General features: G+C 45.0%; 1 protein-coding gene across 8 annotated transcripts in view; it reads right to left on the reverse strand.

Annotated features, from left to right (window-relative positions):
• Positions 1-356: 356 nt before the first annotated feature.
• The window catches only part of PPP6R2 (protein phosphatase 6 regulatory subunit 2), a 122549-nt gene continuing 101340 nt past the window's right edge, over positions 357-21565 (reverse strand). For 4 of the 8 annotated variants that reach the window (XR_015869820.1, XR_015869819.1, XR_015869818.1 and 1 more), the window contains 4 exons: positions 21002-21160; positions 4060-4172; positions 2056-2140; positions 357-404 (listed from right to left, as the gene is read on the reverse strand). Coding sequence is in view for 4 of the 8 variants with exons in the window: in XM_088447364.1 (XP_088303490.1) it covers positions 19341-19392; positions 21002-21160 (211 nt within the window). In the remaining 4 variants the exon portion in view is untranslated. Of the gene's footprint in view, positions 405-2055; positions 2141-4059; positions 4173-18070; positions 19393-21001; positions 21161-21565 lie in introns of those variants that run through there. The other 4 variants (XM_088447364.1, XM_088447382.1, XM_088447374.1 and 1 more) reach the window with 1 other exon arrangement.

The raw sequence follows: 21565 nt of genomic DNA on the forward strand, positions 1-21565 counted from the left end.
AATTTGGTGCCCCCCCATCACAGCCACTAACACTGTAATGTAGCAATTCTCATGCAGATAGGCTATAGAAGATAGATGAAGGCAGCAGTTGGTGATCTGACATGGAGCTCTCCACTAGTGTATGGTGGCTTCTCAGGTGCTGGGAAGGGGTGCCATGTATTGAGTGGCTGTCACGGTACACTCCGGGTACATAGTTCTAAGTGGGGTGAATATGTTGTGGACAATGGTGGAGATGCCCCTTCAGTGCTAGAGCCCGGCCGCAGGCGCCTCCATTGTCTCCCATAGTTCTGCCCCTGTCCTCTAGGTGTGTGAACCTGTGTGCGCGCGCTGGTCTTCCTTCTCCTTGCTAGCTTAACTGGTCTGCCTTAGGCTGGGGGCGGGGTTTAAGGAAGGAGCTGGGGCTGCTGGGAGAAAAAAAAAGAAAAAAGTTAACTGTGTGCCCGGACTCCTACTCCAGCCTATTCTCACAATCTGTCTCTCTTATGGCAGAAATTCCCAAACGCAGTCCTCAAGGCTCCCCAACAGTTCAGGTTTTAGAGATATCCGTGGTTAAGCACAGGTGACTTAATTAGTACCTCAGTCAATTTGATTTAACCACCTGTGCTCAACCATGGATATTTCTAAAACCTGAACTGTTGGGATCGCGTTTGGGAACTTCTGCCCCAGAGCCATAACTAGGCAGTTTGGTGCCCTGTGCCAGAAAAAGCATTGGCGCTCCCCTATATTTTAAACACGAAAAGAGTGCTGAGAAGGCATGTACCAAAAATTAAAGAAGCGTAGCCTCATGTGGAAGGGACATGGCCACACAAAAGTACCAATTTACATTACACTGCACAGTAGTACCCCATATACACATTACACCACACAGTAAAGACCCTTATACACATTAGTAGTGCTCTAAGGGTTCTTGTTAATTTAATTCATAATCTGAGATTATTAATCCCCATCTCAATTCCCTGCCCAACCCCTCATATGCATGCACTGTGCATAAGCATTAGAACAATACCACTGAAAAGGAGTCACTGATTGCCAGGGATCAAGCATTTTCCCCAATGACATTGTCACATACGTGGTTGCTGTGGTGGTAAATTGGGACTTGCAGGTGTTGGCTGCCGCAGCTTCCATAGCTGTCACTGTCTGTGATGGACCTGCTGCAGATAGTATTCACTGATGATCACCGCACCACCACCCACCTATCATACTGAACGCACAGCTCCTCATCCTAGGAATTGTGGGAGCGGAGGAGAGACGTCATGACGTCTCTCCAGTCACAAGAGACTGCTGCGCAGATTGACCAGGTCGGGAGGAGGCAGAGACTAGGGTGCATGAGTGGCATGCCCCTTCATTGGAAGAGCCGGATGCCGCACCACTAATGTAGCAGTGGGCTCCCGGCAGTTAGAAATTGTGGTGAGTGGCCAGTTCCGCCCTCAGGGCTATTGCATTCTGTGCAGCGGCACCGGACGCACCACCCCAGTTATGGCCCTGCTCTTCCCTATGGATTTCAAAGAAAAGGCTTTAGCCAGGTAAGAACATAAATCTCCTATTCTTTCAAATCCACCAGAGGGCCACATATTGCTGCTGTTATGGCAGCTCTTTATAATCAGGAGATTCAGCTATGGTTGAGCTAATTTCCCCTTCATGCTAGGGACCTGAAAGTGACGTGAGTGAGGGTGGATGTGCAGTTCCATTCTCATTAAGGCCAGCTAAAGAAAGTTGTCGCCTCGCAGGCTCGCTCGCATATTATCTTACATTCCAGTTTTTGTATCATATCAACTATTATGATTTTTGTTATAACTGTGTACAGGAATGTCTCTCACCTAGTGTAGCATCGCTTATACAGCTCTAATGCACAGACTACCTACCGTATAAGACAAAGGAACACTGTTTATGTATTTATACAAAAGTACGGATTTCTAAAGAATAACAGGTTTCATTACAGCAGAATATAGTATAAAGCTGTGTATGGTTCATCATGTATAGCTAGTAAAATGCATTCTACATTTCCTATCCTAGGAGCATTTATGCAAACTGGCTTCTTCCAAAGAAATGGAGTACCTTTATGGTGGCTTCCATCCAGAATTCTAATCCCTGCAGGCAGTAACATGGCGTATTCAGTCATTGCTCAGCCCCCTCAGCACCTCTGTGGTAAGGTCAGGAAAGAAAGACAACCTTGTAATTATTCTCCCTTTTCTGCCTTGCTCCTGCCTTAAGGAGTGTGATGAGAGTTTAGAAAACCAGTGTTTAAATAGTGTGTTCCTGAGGCTGGATTTTGGTTTAGCAACATTTTAACTTCAACTCATACCAGCTTGAGACTAAACTATAACCCTTATACTCTTAACTGTCACATATGCGGAGTGAGCACGACAGCCATGTGAACTAGAGTCCAGGCTGGTGCAATGTGAGTTCCAACAGAGGTAGAGGGTATTAAAACCTAGCACACAATCAGAGCAGGATACTACCTCTCCTGTACATGAGTTAAGTGATGTGAATGTGTGTGCTTGCTTGGAGGGTCATCCAAGAGTTTTTAGACTGCAGCTGTAGCCAGAGCTGGCCGTAGCCCATTTGGTGCCCTAGGCAAAATTTTGACTGATGCCCCCTAACAACTTGCCATACCGAGCTGAACAGCCAGTCAGGAAAAAAAAACGGTGGCCCTCCTCAGTAGGTGCTGTTGAGGTTTTAAGACCCATCTGTCTTTTCATCAGGACATGTCATGATGAAAAAACCAATGGGTCTTGAAACAGCAACATAACCTATGTGATTATCACTTTGTTACAACTACTGAGGAGTGCCGCCTGTTTTTTTCCTGAGGGGCTGTTCAGCTCGGTATAGGAATTTGTTTATTATGGTAGGAGGGCACCCTTGAGATTACCAGTAAATGTATCCAGAGTGTCGGGCTGAATGTATGTATGTGTGTGTGTATACAGTGAGGTGCATAAATATTGGGACATTGACAGAATTTTCATATTTTGGCCTCTATTCACCACCACAATGGCTTTGAAATAAAACAAACAAGATGTGCTTTAACTGCAGACTTTCAGATTTAATTTGAGGGTCATTACATCCAAATCAGGTGAATGGTGTAGGAATTACAACGGTTTCTATATGTGCCTCCCACTCTTTAAGGGGCCAAAAGTAATGGGACAAACTAAACAATCCTAAATCTATCTTTCACTTTTTAATACTTTGTTGTAAATCCTTTGCAGGCAATTACAGCCTGAAGTCTGGAACGCATAGACATCACCAGACGCTGGGTTTCATCCCTGGTGATGCTCTGCCAGGCCTCTACTGCAAATGTCTTCAGTCCCTGCTTGTTCTTGGGGCATTTTCCCTTCAGTTTTGTCTTCATCAAGTGAAATGCATGCTCAATCGGACTCAGGTCAGGGGATTGACTTGGCCATTGCATAACATTCCACTTTTTAGCCTTAAAAAACTCTTTGGTTGCTTTTGCAGTATGCTTCGGGTCATTGTCCATCTGCACTGTGAAGCATCCTCCCGCGCCAGCCCACTCTGCATGATGGGAGAGACATCATGCCCGGCTCCGGCAGTGGGCGCAGCAGCCGATGAGAGTCTGTCTGACTCTCATCGGCTGCTAAAACAAATACAGCTGCCGATGGCTGTGTAGTGCGGACTGCACTTATGTGCGGTCCACACTACCGCCGTGCGCCTCGTGCTATGGAGGCGGAACCTGCTCCGCAAAGGCCCATGGGAGGAATGGACGCAGTTGGGCATGTGCAGCATGCCCTCCCGTGGCCATCTTGTTTCCTCCTGTAGCCAGAATGAGCTTCTGGACAGAAGCTCATTCTGACCTGGGCGGCTCAACTGGCCACTGCGCTGCCCGATCGGAGCTGAGCTCTGATCGCCGCGGCAGCAGCAGGGCAGGGGCATGCAGCGCCGGTGGTGGGGAACCTTGGCAGAGCCCTGGAATGCCCCTAGGCATTTGCTTATTATTCCTATGCCCGGCTGTGGCTGTAGCCATGAGTTGAGTGAAGCAGTATCAGATTGTAACAGTGCAAAGAAGAGCATTACAATTCCATTACTCAAGAGTGTAAGGTCTTTTACCAATCAAATCTACGGTAGGGATGGCAGTCGACGGATCTCCATTCATGGTAAGACATCATCGACGGTCATAAGTGGGGATCACGTTGACTGAGGGGGCGGAGCTAAGCCTCATTCTTCCATCACCAGGGGAGAAAAATTAAGAGAAAACAAACACATGGTTATTGAAGGCCATTCCTAATCTACAGCCTATATAGAGCAGTAAATAAAAGGTCTACCTTCTGTTTCATCAAAAGATGGTGCCCATTCAGTTAACACTGGTAGACCTGCACTTTACACGTACAAAGACAACTATCACTCGCAGGCCCGAGATGAGAGACTGAGCTACTACCAGGTAGCTTTCAATGTTACGCTGCTGTGGAAAAACAATTTTGACTTGCCAGTTTTGCATTGTACATTGAGGGTGGAGAATCCCTTAGTCCAGCAGGCAAAGCTGTAAAAACTTGTTTGTAGTCACTGCAGCAGTATAGTCTCTGGGCCTGAGTCACTATGGAACGCAACTGCGAATTAGCGATTACGCACGCAGTTTATCTGATATAGTATACTCGCAATGCCGCCTCAGCACTACACAAGGACACCCACCTTACACACCTCTGTAATGTTTAGCAAGACTGCGAAAACATCAATATAATAGAGTACCATCGCAGCCTTACACACAATTGCACAAGCCCTGACCTTACTCAGAAATTCCTAACTTCCACGCACACTATCATGCCTCAGGCTACGTTGGGCATCGCAGTGGATAATTTATGTACGCCCCTGCAACAGCGTTCAAACTCACTGGCACTCCTGCGTTTGGCCAACCACCCCCCCATCACCACCCACAAACGGCACTTCCTGTCAATCACTCTGTGATGGGTCTGCGTAGCCACTGCGATGAAAGTCCCGATCGCAATGGTTAGTTCGCGCATGCACACTGCAATGCGTGCACAGTACGCAACAATCAGCTGATTGTGTGCGTATTAGCAACTGCGTTCCTTGCTGAATCAGGCCCTCTGTCCAATCTTCTCTACGGTGATTAAAGAACCGGACCAGCGCTCCAGAGCAGGACACCGGAATCTGCGGAAAGGTAAGTATAGCTAACTATGGGTGCAGGGCATGCGGTGTGGGTCCCGTGTGCACTGCACCCATTATAAATACGCCCCTGTATGATCGGTTCGGTTGTACTAGCTATGTTCGGATCTGAAAACGGCAGGTTATTGGCATTCCGGATCCCACATGTTTTGGATAGTCAATAAGATAAATCCGAAGTTGCGCTAATTTGGCAAAAAGAACAGTAGAACAGAACCACTCATCTCTTCATTAAATTTGTATTACTAATTAATATACATTTATAGTAATGAATGAGTTAGACGTTTAAAAAAAAAAAAAGACAGTTATGGTAAAACTTACCCTTATTGACCTTTTCTCTTCAAAGTCCATAGGGTCCACAGGGGAGACAATGGGGTGTAGGTGGGACTTGGAGGACCGGACACCAACAGCAAAGCTTTTCAATCCCAGGAAGCTCTGGTCCTTCCCCCTATTCCTCACCCACAGCCTGAGGGCAACTCAGTTTTGTTAACAAGCCCAAGGCAGGAGCAGGATAGGAGAGAATGAACACTGATACACTGAAGAATCACACAGAAGGAAACAAGAGAAGAAACCCATAGAAGCCAGGTGCATCAGGACGGGTGCCCTGTGGACTTCGAAAAAAGAGCGTTAACAAGGGTTAGTTTTACCATAACGCTCCTTTTCTTCAAGGTTCAAAGGGCTCCACAGGGGAGACAATGGGGATGTCCCAAAGCAGTTGTTCAAGGGTGGGGACACTCCTGAGCTGAGACAAGAACCCAGCACCCGAAGGAAGCATTCTGAGAGGCAAATGTATCAAAGACATAAAACCTAACAAAGGTGTGGACATTAGATCACGTGGCCGCCTTGCATAGCTGTTCAGCAAAGGCGCCACGCCGGGCTGCCCATGAGAGACCTACAGAGCGAGTAGAATAAGCAGATACTATAGCCAGCACAGGAAGGCCCGCCTGTGAGATAGTCATGCGAAGCCATCTGGCCAGAGTCAGTTAGCTGGCCATCCCTTCTTATGGAATCCATATAAAATGAAGGAGGAGTCAGATTGCCTGATGGCACTAGTATGGTCCACATCCAAAGAAACCTCACCTACTAAGAGGTCTGGTGATTGAAAGACAGGGACCACAATTTCCTCATTAAGGTGGAAACGAGAAGCCACCTTGGGAAAGAAGCCCGGGCGTGTTCTAAGAACATCCCTGTCCTGATGAAAGATTAAAAAGGGAGAGCAACATGAAAGCGCCCCTAAAGCCGATACCCTACGGGCAGATGTTATAGCCAGAAGAAACAGAGGGCCTGATTCAGACCCGGAGGCAGCTTGCAGGTCTGATGGGCGTGTTTTGTTTTGTTATCCAGCCCGCTCGCAAAGCTGTGGGTGACCACCCACAGCTTGTGCGAGTGGCCTGGAGTCCATCGCGATTATCGAGACCATCGGGCTTGCGACGAGACCCTGTGGTAGGGTCTCAGCTCCCGCAAGCACGAGTGGACTTCCTGCCCTAATAGAGCAGGAAGTCCACTACTGACATCACTAGTGATGTAACTAGGGCTGCCCACAAACGCCAGGCGTTCCTAAGGGAACGACTGCATTTGAGCAGCCACCCCCCCCCCCCCTCCCCGCCTACAAAATGGGGCGAGCTGTCACTCACCATCGACAGCCGCCCCGTCTTGTAGCGAGACCCATAGCGACTGAGCTGCTGTCGCTGGACGGGTCTGCCAGAGGCGGCTCATGCGCAGTGGGGGACCATCGACCCGCTTGCGAGTGGGTCTGAATCAGGCCCAGAGTCATTGCAGTGAGCCACTTGACATTCACTGATTCCAAGGGTTCGAAAGGAGGTTCCTGAAGTGCGCGAAGAACCACTGTCAAATCCCACGGAGCCACAGGAGGGACAAAGGGAGACTGAATAAGTAGAACACCTTGTGTGAACGTCCGGTAGAGGAGCAATTCTGCGCTGGAACCAGATGGACAGAGCGGAGTCGTGCACTTTCTGAGATGCCAGACAGAGTCCAAGATCCAATCCAGCCTGAAAAAAAGCAAGTATTCTAGAAACCTTAAAAACTTGAGGGTCATAGTTGTACGAGCACACCACTGGAAAAAGTATGCCATATCCGGTGATAAATTCTGTCCGAGGCCGGTTTACGTGCTCTGAGCATGGTCTGGACCACAGAGCTAGAAAATCCCTTGGCTTGGCCCTTAGGAGGGATGTCTCGAGCCAATCCATTAAAGACAGACGGGCCAGGTCTGGATGTAGACAGTGACACTGAGACAACAGGTCTGATCGAAGAGGAGCGTCTATGGAGAGACTTTAAAGATCGGAGTACCAATGGCGTCTGGGCCAAGCCAAAGCTACCAACAGGACTGTGCCCCTTTCCTGTTTGAACTTCCGTGGAAGAAGGGATATTGGAGGGAAAAGGTACGCCAAATGGAAGGTTCACTTCACAGATAATACGTCCACAAACACTGCGTCGGGGTCCCTTGTCCTGGCTCCATACAATGTGTCTTGAGACCCCATTTGTCCACCAGGAGTTGAAAGAATTTTAGATGTAGAGACTACTCTCCTGCATGGACGTCGTGTCGGCTGAGGAAATCCACTTCCCAATTGAGAATTCCTGGGATGAATACTGCTGAGATCGCGTTCAGTCCATGCTGTCCGACTTCGAGTGGCTCCTTGGTGACTGAGGTAGGCCACTGCCGTGGCGTTGTCAAACTGTACTTGTACTGGCCTACCCTGAAGAATATCCTGAGCCAGAGTGAGAGCTCTGTAGATGGCTCGGAGTTCCAGGACATTGGTAAGACCGCCTTGGCTGGAGACCAGCGGCCTTGGAATGAGTGCTGGCTGGTCACTGCGCCCCACCCACGGAGGCTTGCATCCATGGTGAGGAATTCCCAATCCGGGATCCAAAAGAGGCGTCCCTTTTCTAAGTGGGACGTCTGTAGCCACCATGCTAGGGCCAGGAGAACCTCCGCGGAGAGTCCCATTGTCTGGGATCTGAGCAGATGGGGCAGCCCATTCCACTTGGAGAAAATTAGGTGTTGTAGGGGCCTGGAGTGAAACTGAGCGAACTCCACCATGTCAAAGGTGAACACCATGGATCCCAGGGTCTGCATTGCAGAGTGAATTGACACTCTGTGTAATAGTCTGCGCACCTGGAGTTGTAATATCGAGATTTTGTCTGCTGTTAGAAAGATTCTCTGAAAACTGAGAGTCCAGGAGGGCTCCCAGATGTACCATTCTTTGAGGTGTCAAGGAAGACTTTTTCCAGTTGATCACCCAACCATGCATTTGTAGAAAGGCAATGGTTACTTGTAGATGGCGGGAAGAATTTCTGGGGAGCTGGCCAACAGCAAGAGATCATCTAACTATGGGAGCAGTCTGATCCCTAGACGATGAAGATATGCCGCCATAACTGCCCTGATCTTGGTAAAGACCTGAGGTGCCATTGAAAGGCCAAAAGGCAGAGCCTGAACTTGGTAATGTTGCTGTAGTATAACAAACCAGAGATATTGTTGATGAGAAGGTGCCATAGGTACATGTAGGTAAGCGTCCTGAATGTCCAGAGACACCATAAAGTCCCCAGGCTCCATAGCCAGGATAATAGAGCGGAGGGCTTCCATACAAAACCTGGGCACCTTGATAAACCTGTTCAGAGACTTCAGGTTGAGGATAGGCCGTTGAGACCTTTTGGGCATCTGAACTAAGAAAAGGGTAGAATAATAGCCCTTCCCTCACTGTGAGGAAGGGGCCAGAATTAAAACTCCTGAGAGCAGTAAGGACTGAATGGCCTTCTGGAGCAGCAAGGCCTTGCTTGGGTCCGATGGAGGTCCTATGCAATAGAACTACTGGGGGGGTCGTCTCAGGAAGGAGAGGGCATAAGCGTGGGAGACCACTTCTCTTACCCAGGCATCTGATGTGGTCTGAAGCCAGACCTGGGCGAATTGAATTCGGCCTCCCACACTGGGAGCCCCCAGGGAGGCCTGCCCCGTCAGGCTGAAGGCTTGTCCTCAGATTTCATAGGTGGATGTCTAGTAGCCCAGGTCCATTTGGTCCTAGGCTTGGAGACCTTAGTTGATGCCTTAGAAAGCACTGACCTTTAGCTTTTCCTTGAGGACAAAAGGATAACATCTGAGGCTTCGCATTATAACAGAGGGCAGGAATGCCATCTTGGAAGCTGTCAAAGTAGTCAAAATTTTGTCTAATTCTGGGCCAAACAGGATATTCCCAGAATAAGGCAGAGACTCTGCCTTTTTAGAGTCCGAATCTGCCTTCCATGAGCAGAGCCAAACAATACGGCGGGTTACTACAGTAAGTAGCAGATGCCTTGGAAGCTAGGAGAGCATTTTCAGAGCTGCTTCACCCAAATTGGAGGCTGCATCTCTAATGTGAGATATGTAGGACAGCTGTTCCCTCAACGCATCAGAGAGAAATTTATCTTCTGGGGCCTCTGCCCAACTCTCAATGGCTTTTGCCACCCAGGCCATAGCCCTGGCAGGACGAGTAATCGCTCCTGTAAGAGAGTATATAGATTTTAGACAAGCTTCCATCCTTCTATCCATAGTCTCCTTCAAGGAGGTTGCAGTATGTATAGGTAAGGTTGCATTCTTGACCAGACGTGTCACGTGGGAATCCACTGCTGGGAGAACTTCCCATTTAGTGCAATCCGTAGCAGGCAGAAGGTAAAAGGAACTTAAATGTTTAGATGGATGAAATTTTTATTGGGCATATTCTATGCCTCACTCATGTGATCAGATAGCTGATCAGAGTGAGGAACTGGTAAAACTACCTTTTGTCACTTAAATACTGGCTCCTTTGCCTTAGGAGCGGGTTCTGTCTCTTCTATTTGCAGAATAGATTTTGCAGCTCTCACAAGTGCAGGTATATTCAATTTAGAGGAGGGCTCCTCCTCTTCCGCTGGGGAGTCAGAGTGAGATAGGGCTGCGGCTTCTGCCTCCCCAGATGATAATTCAGAATCTGATAGCTGGGTGGACTGGGAAGATAACATAGCACGCTTAGTAGGTTTACTAGGTAAGGGTCTCTCCTTTTGCAGCATTTGTTGGAAGGCTGTAGAGGTATACGCCAGATTCTCCCCTGAGGTAGAAAGTACGTCTACCCATGGGGGAGGCAAAGGAGTTGCAGGGAGTACCTGCTGTGGCCATCCCATAGGGGGGAGCTACCACAGGGACCGTTAGGTGCTGGCAAAAATTGTGGACCACCCATGAAAAAGTAGCCCAGGGTGGGTCCTGACGAGAGGACACCGGGCTTGATTGGGCCGGGGTAGTATAACAAGATGCACAAAGACCACCATGAATGAGGTCCTCTGAAGCTAAGCCTGCTGAGCAGGACTTACAAGACACCAGCGTGGGAGCAGCAGGTTGCTTGTTATTCTTGCCCCTGCCAGACATACAGTAGCTGCAAGAATAATGTAACACAATCTGACAGTGTAGTGCGCAACCCAGACGTATGTGTAATATGGCACAGTGTAGTGAGCAACAGCGATAGATATCCATCTATCTATGTGATAGCCCTCACAAATAAAGGAAGATATGAGATACAATGAACCCCCTATACCTTAGTATGCCAGGTTATAGTAGAATAAAGGGAACGGTATAAGCTGACAGTAATAGGGAAAAAAAAGAAAAACATACAGCAGCGCTAGCACAAGTCACATACAAATGCAGAATATACAATATAACTGCAGTGGGCACTAAAATCAACTACACAGTGGCTGGTAGGATATAGCACTGTATAAACCTGGCCCTTGGGAGAGGTATACAAGGAGAATGGACCCAGCGTTCCCGGATACGTGAATGCCGACAATGGCTGCCGTGAGTCTTAGAGGGGCGGAGGGTGAGGGAGGAGCAGCAAGATCGGAGTGGAATGGCACCCTGAGCTGTGGGAGGGGCTGCAGGGAGAGCGCCTTCTCCCCTATGCTGACATTAATCACCGCATCCCCTGGCTTTAATTGTGCCCTGCGCCAGTGCTAGTAATGCCCTGGTGGTCTAGTGGAGTCCCAGACGAACCGGTGTCCACATCAGCGCCACCGGTCTGCCTCCTGAGACAGGAGGCAAGACTGCGCAAAGACGCGGGGATCCTTCTTACCTGTCCCCTTTAGTCCCGGCTGGGGTCCGGGGAGCCTTGCTAGCTAGAGCCCCCCTTAATACCCCGCCGGGAGTACCTGACCGAGGGCTGGTGTCACGGTGCCAAAGGACTGTCTCGCGCTGCTGCTCAGTAGTAAAGTAAATAATAAAAATAAGCTTGGGCTGCTTAATAGCAGCCCCACTGTTATAACGGTGATCCAGTTCCTGCAGGACACCAACAAACTGGGTTGCCCTTAGGTTGTGGGTGGGGTATAGGGGGAAAGACCAGAGCATCCTGGGATTGAAAAGCTTTGCTTTTGGTGTTCGGTCCTCCAAGTCCCACCTGAACCCCACTGTCTCCCCTGTGGAGCCCTAGTGACCCTGAAGAAGAAAGTGGAGTTTGAGTCGAAGGTTTAGTGTACAGACTCCACAGCCCTGTCTTAAGCCATTACTAGTAAAGCTATAAGAACTCAGCTAAGCAGGATTACATTTAGGAATAGCAGTCCTGCCACGTTCTGGAGATTATACATATCTCTGTTAAGTGTTTTTGAACAACTGTAGGAAGGATTTCAAAACCACTCCCTGATTAAATACTGTGATATATTGGACCCAAGTATTGTCTACAATTTTCGTCACTGCTTTAATTTTTTTTTTCTATTGATGCGATACAATCGCCAGTGGGATCAATGATCTTAAAAAACGGAAGCACTTTATAAACATCTGCATTATTTCCAAATTGAGCAGCATATAAACAAGGGGGATAAAATAATATTTGTGAATGGTGGTTTTCAGCATAGGGCTTATTCAGACACATTTTGACATTAGAAACCATGATATAACGTTCTTTGGTACGCACATTACGGTAGTGTCACTATATTGGATGATGAGTAATTATGGCAGTGGTTAAGGAATGTTAAGTATTATTATACTAGAGTACTGAAACTAGATTTTCACTTGTCAATCCGTTGGGTCAATCCAATTAGCTGTGAAGGGTGCAAGTTGCCATTGCCTCTGCGTTAATACGCTGGCAACAACACCTCATCTCGCACCCTTTGCAGCCCGCTCTCAGCCTGAATTTGCTCAATTTAGGTTGCAACTTTTGAGCGAGTCTCGGCTGTCATAAAGTGAGGCTGTTCACGCGATGACTCGCACCCGTAAGTACATCACGGCTAATTGGATTGACCCCTGTATGTACACACTTCTTTCTTCCCACCAGGATTCTAGTGCTTATAGCCATTTTCATATTCAATGATCTTAATCTTTGGTTGCCTCAAGTTTGGCGCTTAACCCCCATAGATTCAGAGAGGGGCTCTTTAGTTTCTCAAAACAATTCTCAGCTCTTCTCTTTTGCTCCCACTCCTTTTATAGTCAAGGTGTTTGCGAGTGTGGTACATATGTTACATGATTGTAAATATTGGTGAGAACATACTTCATAAACTTACAAGGAAATGGAGAAACTATTTTTCTTTTACAAAATAAAACCATACCATTTATAATGAAAATAGAAGATACAACAAGCAATGGGATAACATAAAAATATATATAACAAGGACATAACACACATTGTTCCTATATATATATCTTTATCTAAGTATATACACATATACATACACAGAACATTAATTGGAAACACACAGTTTACCCTCTGTGTTGCTGGAGGTCAGTATCATTAGATCAGTGTGCACCATTTCACAGCTGACACATTGCTAGAAACAATCGGATTCTCATCTTATTTTTGGCTCTGCTAATGTATGGGTTAATCCTAAAAACATACAGTATTTCTCAGCGTAGTGTGTGTATATACAGATGTGTTCTTATACATCTAGCCTCAATACGCCATTCAGCGCAACTTCCCTGGCGTGAGGTTCCCGTGCTACTCTGTTAGCGTTGGGTGTCTTTTTCCCTAAAATGCATCTTAAGGCCCCCATACATCTGCGACGGTTTGCCGCAATGTTGCGATCCTGCAACCCAACATGGTGTATTTCCCTGATCTTGCGACGGATCACGGAACATCGATGCCAGTCGGTCGCATTTCATCTTAAGCACACATTTTCGGAAAAAATAGATACCCAATGCTAACAGAATCTTAATGGAGCTGTCACGACGATGGGGGCTTTTTAGTGCGACTACAGCAAAGATGTATAAGGACACGTGTGTGTGTGTGTGTACATATACATATCTATACACACACAACTAGGTTGGCATTGTAGAACAGTTAACAGTAGTTGCATCACCTGAAACCATGTTTAGGTATCTTGTGCCTCCCCCTTTTTGTACATAGCATTTGCAGAACAATTCAAATTATGCATTACTATTCACATTACGCATTTAACATTTATCTCAAGTGTGTTTTGCACTACATACAAAACCATTTTATAATTAGGAAATATAATAAAAAAAAAGTACAAGTACAAGTTGTCCAAAACATTAGTAAAAATGAGACATTTCCTACTATGATGACTTTGATGTGGTCGTGTAGAAGTAAGGCAGTCTTGCACACAATATACAGTTTTTGTTTTCAGGAAAAAAAAAAAGCAAAAAGGTATCTTGACACCTGTTTGATCACAGCACATTCCTCCTGCATGAGATTTTGATAAAGTATTTGCAAATGTAAAACAAGTGCTGAGTTTACCTCGCAGCTCCTGAAGACACAAGGTAAAATCACCTCAGTAGTTTAATGCGTGGGGTTAACCTCGCTGGTTGAATCTCCTGGCGCGGGTTATTAGCCGCGAGGTAAAACCTACGACTAATTGGATTCCCTCCTATGTCTACAATTACATGACATTTCCCTTATAACAGTAAAGCTGGGTACACACTATACGATCTATTGAGCAATCTTGGTACATTCAACCAATCTGCGCGATCATCCGTCATTTACACACGTCGTTCATCGAATTGTCTCTTCTGATGTGTAGTGTGTACGCACAACAGCACAGAGTACAGGAGAAACGATTAATTGGATACAATGCCCCGACATGACATATATTGTGTCATTGTTCAGAAGATTGCATAGTGTGTACGTTCGATATTGTGTGTTCTGTGATTAGTGACATTGAAACGACCGTCAAGTGTGTACCCAGCCAATCAATGTACAAATAGGAAACATTACTGGCAAGTGATAATGAGCATTTCTGTATCGGTAGTATCCACTGATAGTATGCATAACGTATATATGAATCATAGAAATCTAACAGAACAAATATTCTGGTAAATTCCTTCACACTCAAAATCGAGATGGCTAATTACAAAAAATGTGACTGCAACAGACAAGAAATAGCAATCATCATTTGTATACAAGGATTTTTTTTCTTCCTTTATTCAGAATTCCCTTACAAAGGATAAATAGGATTTATTTTGGCAGCAATATAATCAAATACATGTATTGTCATATGTACAGAATAAAGAAAACTGGGGACATGACATTTGTCATGTAGGTCAATGATAGAATGGCTCTGCCATCCCAACTAAAACCACAATAATGCTTTAAAAATTGGTAAATAACATCCTTCAATTTGGAAGTGCTTTCAAAATAGATATGTTTTTTTACCTAGTTTATAATTCCTTTACCCCAAATTATAGTGACTGAAGCCATACAGCATAGTACATACAGTAGCTGCCAATAAGGAAGAAAATGGTAACAAAGGAGGAAAACAAACACTTTTTTTTGTGTGTTTAGGAATGACCACACCAAATCCCTTGAGGCGGCTCCAGAAAACACAAAATTACAATTGTGATATTTTCCCAGGGATTATGCATTTTCTACTTTACTGGCCTATGGTGTATTAACAATCAGCCGTGCTAGAGGCTTTGCCTATGTACCGTACAGACAAATATGTGGAAGACCAGTAGACTTGAGAACACCATACAGTGCTGCAAGAAAGGCAAAGAGGGAAACATTAGAATGTATACAACAGGGGTCTTCTTTCAGAATAAGAGGATTTTGGTGTTTGTTTGGTTAGATACAGACAGTATGACACAGGCCAATCTTTTTGCTTTGCTCATGAGGGCGCCGATACAGAGATGAATGTACACCCATTAGCAAACATGTGTGTGACGGGGCACTGTTATGTAGGCACAGTTCAGTGAGGACATGCTCACGCAAATGAAGGCTATGCAGACTTGTGTGTAAGCAAAATATACCTTTTTGTACTATTGTACCTAGTATAAGACAGGTGCTGTTACTGACCGATATATAGCAAACCAAGTGCACATGCTACAGAGGGAGGTGCATACAACTCTGCATATGGGTGAATACAAAATGTATGCCTACTTCACTTCCAACTCTTCATCATATCCCATATGTACCTTGTGATATCTCCACATAACACAAGAGGGAGAGGGGGGGGGGGCTGATGCAGACTGAGTATAACACCAGCAATTTTTTTTGATTGGTTATTTGCAAAATGGTCCGCTGACCTGATTGGTGCTTTTTCTGTCACTCGCAGGGCCGGATTTGGGTGTCTCTGCACCCAGCGCCATCCCATGCTCTCCCTCCGCTCCCCCTGAGCATAAAATAATAAAGGCAGCAGGTGGGTGGGGGGCGGGGATTTTCTACAGCTGGTTGCTGGCGCCCCAATGCGGGCCTGCCCTGGTCGCTTGGGCACATATTATGCTTTCGTGAGCGTTGTGTTTAATAAAATTTATGTTTAGCCTAATCAAGGTTCAGAGTTGTTTCTGCTGTATTTGAGAGGTCTTTGTAGCTTAAATTATGCCTAATAGTGAATGGATTTGTTGTGAATAAAATAAAATGCTTACAACCCAGAGGTAACAAAGTCATGCTACTGTTGCCGATCAGAAAGCACCTTCAGCACTGCATATGGATGTTTTGCATGTGACCGTTTAAATCATAAAATATTAATTTTGTGGCCAATCTGCATCAGACCCAAGATTTGCTTCTCTAAAACATAAAAAACACCATGTTAGAATTGTTGCCCTATATACCTTCTTCCGCTACATAAAATGCAATATGAATAACCAGGTCAAAATCGATCAATAAGGAAAAGAGGGCCTTATTCAGAGTTGTACGGTATTGCAAGGCCGTAGGAAAGCGGCTGTGCGATACCGTACAACTAATATGCTTATGCTGCAAAAGGAGTCTGGTTAAACAGATGCCTCCTGACCGCATTGCAGATCCGAGTGCTGAGCATCACATTTTCTGCAAGACCATCGGGAATCTAAGTTACCCTGACTCAGATTGACCCTTGTAGCTCCGTAGCCAAGAACAGGATGCGCAGACCCCGTCCTCAGCACTCCCAGTTTTCCGAAACACAGGCCGCATCCTGTGCCCACTCCCTTCCCCAGTCTGTGCCATTCCTGTGCATGTGCCGATCTTCTAACATCAGAGTAGTACACACACCATCAAGTTTACATACAACTCTGAATCAGGCCCAGAATACGAAAAAAATAATCACCACCACTAAAAAGCTTAACACTACTGGTACATGTCTGGAGACACAAGGGTGGTGCGTATTTTGAATGAAACAGTAAATCATCAACTGGTCTTCTCTCTAGGCCAGATGTACAACTGCAATGTGATTGGCGAGTCTGGCAAATACTCACAATAAAAAACAATTCACACTCCAGCTAGTGCTGGGGGGGGGTGATACTTTACTTTAAACAAAGCTGACAAGTGAGTTGTCAGGTTAGCCCTGAACTAAGTGTTTTACGGTTCTGTTTGGTCTATGTACTTAGTAGTGCTCTTGGCTGACATTCTATTTTAATATTGGCTTGTATTAGAAATCATTTTTAGCCATAAAGGTGCACAAGGACAAACAAACAATGCAATTCTCACCTATTATGTAACATGTTCATGGCACATATATTTGCAAAGGATGAGAGTACAATATTTGTTACAGCCAGCCTATGTAATGAGCAGTTTCTGACAGTATCTGCAATTACATAGAGAAGACTTACAATAGTCGGGTTTGTGCCCTCATACCATCCTTTTACAAAACCTCGAAATATATGTATAGTTTTACTCCAGCTGAATGTGGATTTTATATGCTTCTAATGCAAATCACTGATCAAAGAGAAATAACAAATGATACAGCTGTATTTAGAAGAAAAAACAAATCCAAGTAAAAACAAGATGTCTATTTATAATGAGAAGAAACAATAAAAAGCATCTGCAACACAAAATCCAACCACTCTACCACATGATACAGCACAGCGAAGGGGCTGATTCAGAGATGTACGTAAACCTGATGTTTTTGGATTTGCGCACACGCAGAAACCGCACTGTGCATGTGCAGATCTGTGGCTGTGATGTTGCTTGCAGTAAATGCCGCAGCATGATTGCCTTTCGCCTCCCCCAAATGCCAGTGGGATGTCAGTGTTGCAGAAAATGGGGGAGTCGGCCCCGTTTTCTGGGTTGAAAGCAACTTCACTGGCCGCAGTAGCGTAAATTCAGGGTTACTCAGATGTCCAATGTTCACATAGTTGATCCGATGTTGTGTCTTCAATCACAGAAGCCTGCAGTGGGCGACTTTTTACACAAGGCGGCTCCTGCAGAATTAGCATATTTTAGCGCGGCGCATGTGCTTAAGTGTCCATCTCTGAACCGGGCCCTAGGACAGCATATGGTGTAAGGGTGGCATTCTTAAAAATAATAATGCACTTTTTTCATTTTGTTAAAATGCATAGTTTAATAACCATTGAACACTATTTACACCAAAATGTAAAACAAAAATTGTGCTTCCAAAGCCAACTGCCCAAATATCTAAAAACAAAAATGAGGAGCCCCCCCCCCCCCCCCCGCCCAAATAAAACACTATACACTACAAAATAAGATATGTAAATCAGGTCACATCATTTCTTCAGCAAAAATAAATATGCCAAGAATGTTGTATTTTAATACTATATTAGACTTCCGTAAAAAAAAAATTCAGTTGTAAATAATATTTTATTAGACATTGTTTTTAAGAATGCCCCCTGTATGTGTTGCATAACACATTATAAGTTACTCTATTTATGGCCTGTGTGTGTCACAGTATCCAAGGTAAAGGAAGTATATGACAAACACTACACAGAAAGCTGAAGTAACATGGAATAACTACATGGGTCAGAGGTGAAGAACATCCTGCAGATAGCAAAGTCAGCACAAATCCCTGCACTCCTTAGGGCCATGTAATGAGAAAGGGACTTCCCAGCATCTGGTCTCTTACTTCAGGGCAAACAGGAAATGTAGCTTTTATATCTGACTGAGTGACACATCGTCAGAAATCAATATGGTCTTGTGTATAAGCTGCTCTATAGTTTCTTCATTGTGCTGCATTTACCTGTCATTCCCCTTTATAATGTACACTGGATGTTTCTATTCCACACCGTAACATGAGACAGAGAAGTTAAGATACTGCAGGTGCACTAGGGTGAGAGTAGTGCAAGATGTATTACTCTGGGAGAAGGTAATGGCTGACTGCGGAATACCTGGTAAGGTTATTACGGATCTTGCTTAGAATGGACTGAAATCTTACCTGATGAGCACACAGCCTACCAAACAGAGGTCATTATTCATGAAATTAGGTTCTTTTACATACTGAACTAAAATGCTGTCCTTTTTCTTTATCAAAGGTGCTTGAAAAGGATAATTAGGTAAAGTGCATGGACACAACAAGACTGTCACCCGTCTGTACCAGAATATGTACAGTGTTCCTGCCACACCCTGGACCTGCTTGCGGTTTAAAGGACTGCTGGGAAGAGTTCACATCTGCAAGCAGGTAGAAGCATGTAAGAGCATCTGCAACAAAATTTCGAGGATTATTGCTAAAAATTATACGTAGCTTTGAAGAAATTGCAGACAGGAAGTCGCCAGTGTCTATGCTCATTTTCCAGCTGTCCTGTACATCTTTCCGCTGCAGAGAGATAGGTATGATGACAGAAGATTATGGAAGAAGCTGTATAAGCATGAGGCAGTATTCCTTTCAAAGTATTTACTTGGGACTGGTCTTACACATGTCCCCAGTGCTAGATTTCCAAGTTGTCATCTTAGTCAGACTAATCAGGCTGCTGCATCTTCCACTAGTCTTTTCCTGTAAGTACTCTCTTTATTGGCATAAGGTTCCCCAAACAAATTAGAGGTGTCTACGCCTGCAGTAAGGTCCATGGCAGAGAGAGGACTGCCTCACACCAAATGTAGTTTGGAGATGTAGTTGTGTCATGCTGGCCCGTTTAATGTGGTTTCAGTATTTAAGGCAAGCTCCCCATGACTGTAAAACAAAACAATGTTACACAAAAAATAAACTATAGCTGAAAGCACATACTTAGTGATAAACTCGTAAATAGTAATACATAAAACTTGCAGTACATTTATTTGGGAAAGAAATATAAGCACATTATAGAGAGCAACTTGCTGCATATGAGCACAGCATGGAGCTTATATGAGTGCACACTAGAGACCAACTCGCTACAAGAACACTGCAAGATAGATGACTGCACCTATACACAGCAAAACACCAAATATCCCACAATGAAGGCCAGCACTACAGGTGGTGCGGGGCGCTGCTACTGGGCCCATCACTCTGAGGCCCCTGTTTTGCTCTCAAACAAGTAGAAGAGGCCTCTTCTAATCAGAGCACTTAGTGAAACATTGTTTTACGCCCTTTCCAACATTTTGCTATGGACCCAGTGATGCCCACAATAAGAGTAGTAAAACATACAATATAGTGGTCTGCTGCATATTATAAAAGAGGACAGTGCCAAATAACAATAGTGTGTGAAACAGGCAAAACACAGTGGCCCGATGCAGAGTTTGTCTCCAATTCATAACAAATCGCAATTTGCATTCATAAAAAGAAAGCAGCAATGTAAACAGCAGCAACTATACTAAGGTGCATGATGGTAGGCAACAGTGGCATGTGTGCTTGGTTGTCCCATGTGTGCCTATGTCTAACTATTTATTTTACTTGCAACCAACACATTCATTATTAAAATGCAGCAAAACTGCAAAAACCTAGCTAAAAAAAAAATAAGAAACTGCCAGAATCGACAGCGCATGCGTGGGTCTCCGGGAAAATGGTGCCTGCGCCTACTTTCCTGGGGACATCTTTTCTGCGCATACGCAGATCACTGGGAAAATGGCTGCCGCCATTTTCCTAGTGAAAGTTTGCTGCTCTGCACCGCCGGTCCAGTGCTGTGGAGCAACACTTCGGGAATCAGCGGAGAGCTAAGTATAATTACCTATGGGTGCAGGGTGTGCGGTGTGGGCCCCCCTGGACCCAGGGGCCCATGTGCACCGCACACCTTGCACCCATTATAAAGATGCATATGCTGGCACAGCACCAGAGTCTACTCACTTGTGCCGCCAGCTAGAGAGGAGGGGGCCCGAATGGAGACTGCATACGGGCTACCTCCTCTCATAATATGCCCCTAAGACAGTGGTATTCTTCACTAGGAATCTTCAGTAAAGAATGCGATTTACACAAATTAACTTGTCTCTTAGATTGTAAGCCAATGCATATGTTAAGTACATTAAATAAATAATACAATATTGATCAGAGGCATAATATTCTAGCACCAGTTCACACAGCAACATTTTTTGGGTGGGGATAGCGATGCCACTTCATTCTCCTTACTTTGTCCTTCTGAAGGTGCCGGCACATGTGCAATGAAGCCTCATGTAGGCTTTCAGTTCATGGAAGCATCAAAGTGCACGTGTCAATATGCTTAGAACAGAGCAAGGGCATAGGGATCAGATGGGCAGCATTGCCGGGGCCTCCTCAAACATCCTGCGTCCCCCACTCAATCTGGGTGATACAGCCATGGTACCCCTGGTAATTCACACTACTGGGGCCATTTACCTATGGATCCTATACTCACTTTTTATCTCTACAAGAGCCTTGTGTGCTTGTGGTACATGTTGTAACTGAACTCTGGTCTTGTGATGCATCTTCAGTACTGATGTTGCAGGAATGGTTTTCCTTTGTACATTTGTTATCAGCAATGTTCAACTGATCAATTACTAGACCATCAGGATTACTGTGGAAGGAGAATTCACAGATATTAAACTCTTGTGTTGCTTCTATTTAACTATTCCACCTAAATACACATATCTAAATGCATACCAAAACAATTTTGTGTACATATAATAATTATTATATACAAACTTTATTTCTGTGCAAAATACAAATTCCTGCATGTGTGCTTGATAAGTGTAACATCTCATATCCATGCAATAGTAAATATAGTTAATAATACACAAAGGAAAACAGATTTAAAAAAAGTAGACCGAGTCGGAAGGGACTCCTGTGCATTACATATATAGGCCCAGATTCCATCTGTACTTGATTTCCCCACAATGATTATTAAAAGTGGGCACAAAAAGTGTAGGCTACACAAATTAGGATACTAGAGATTAATTTAAAAAAAAAAGGAGATTTATGT

Source organism: Taudactylus pleione, unplaced genomic scaffold (genome assembly GCF_031769625.1).
Source record: "Taudactylus pleione unplaced genomic scaffold, aTauple2 ptg000019l, whole genome shotgun sequence".
Lineage (NCBI taxonomy): Eukaryota > Metazoa > Chordata > Amphibia > Anura > Myobatrachidae > Taudactylus > Taudactylus pleione.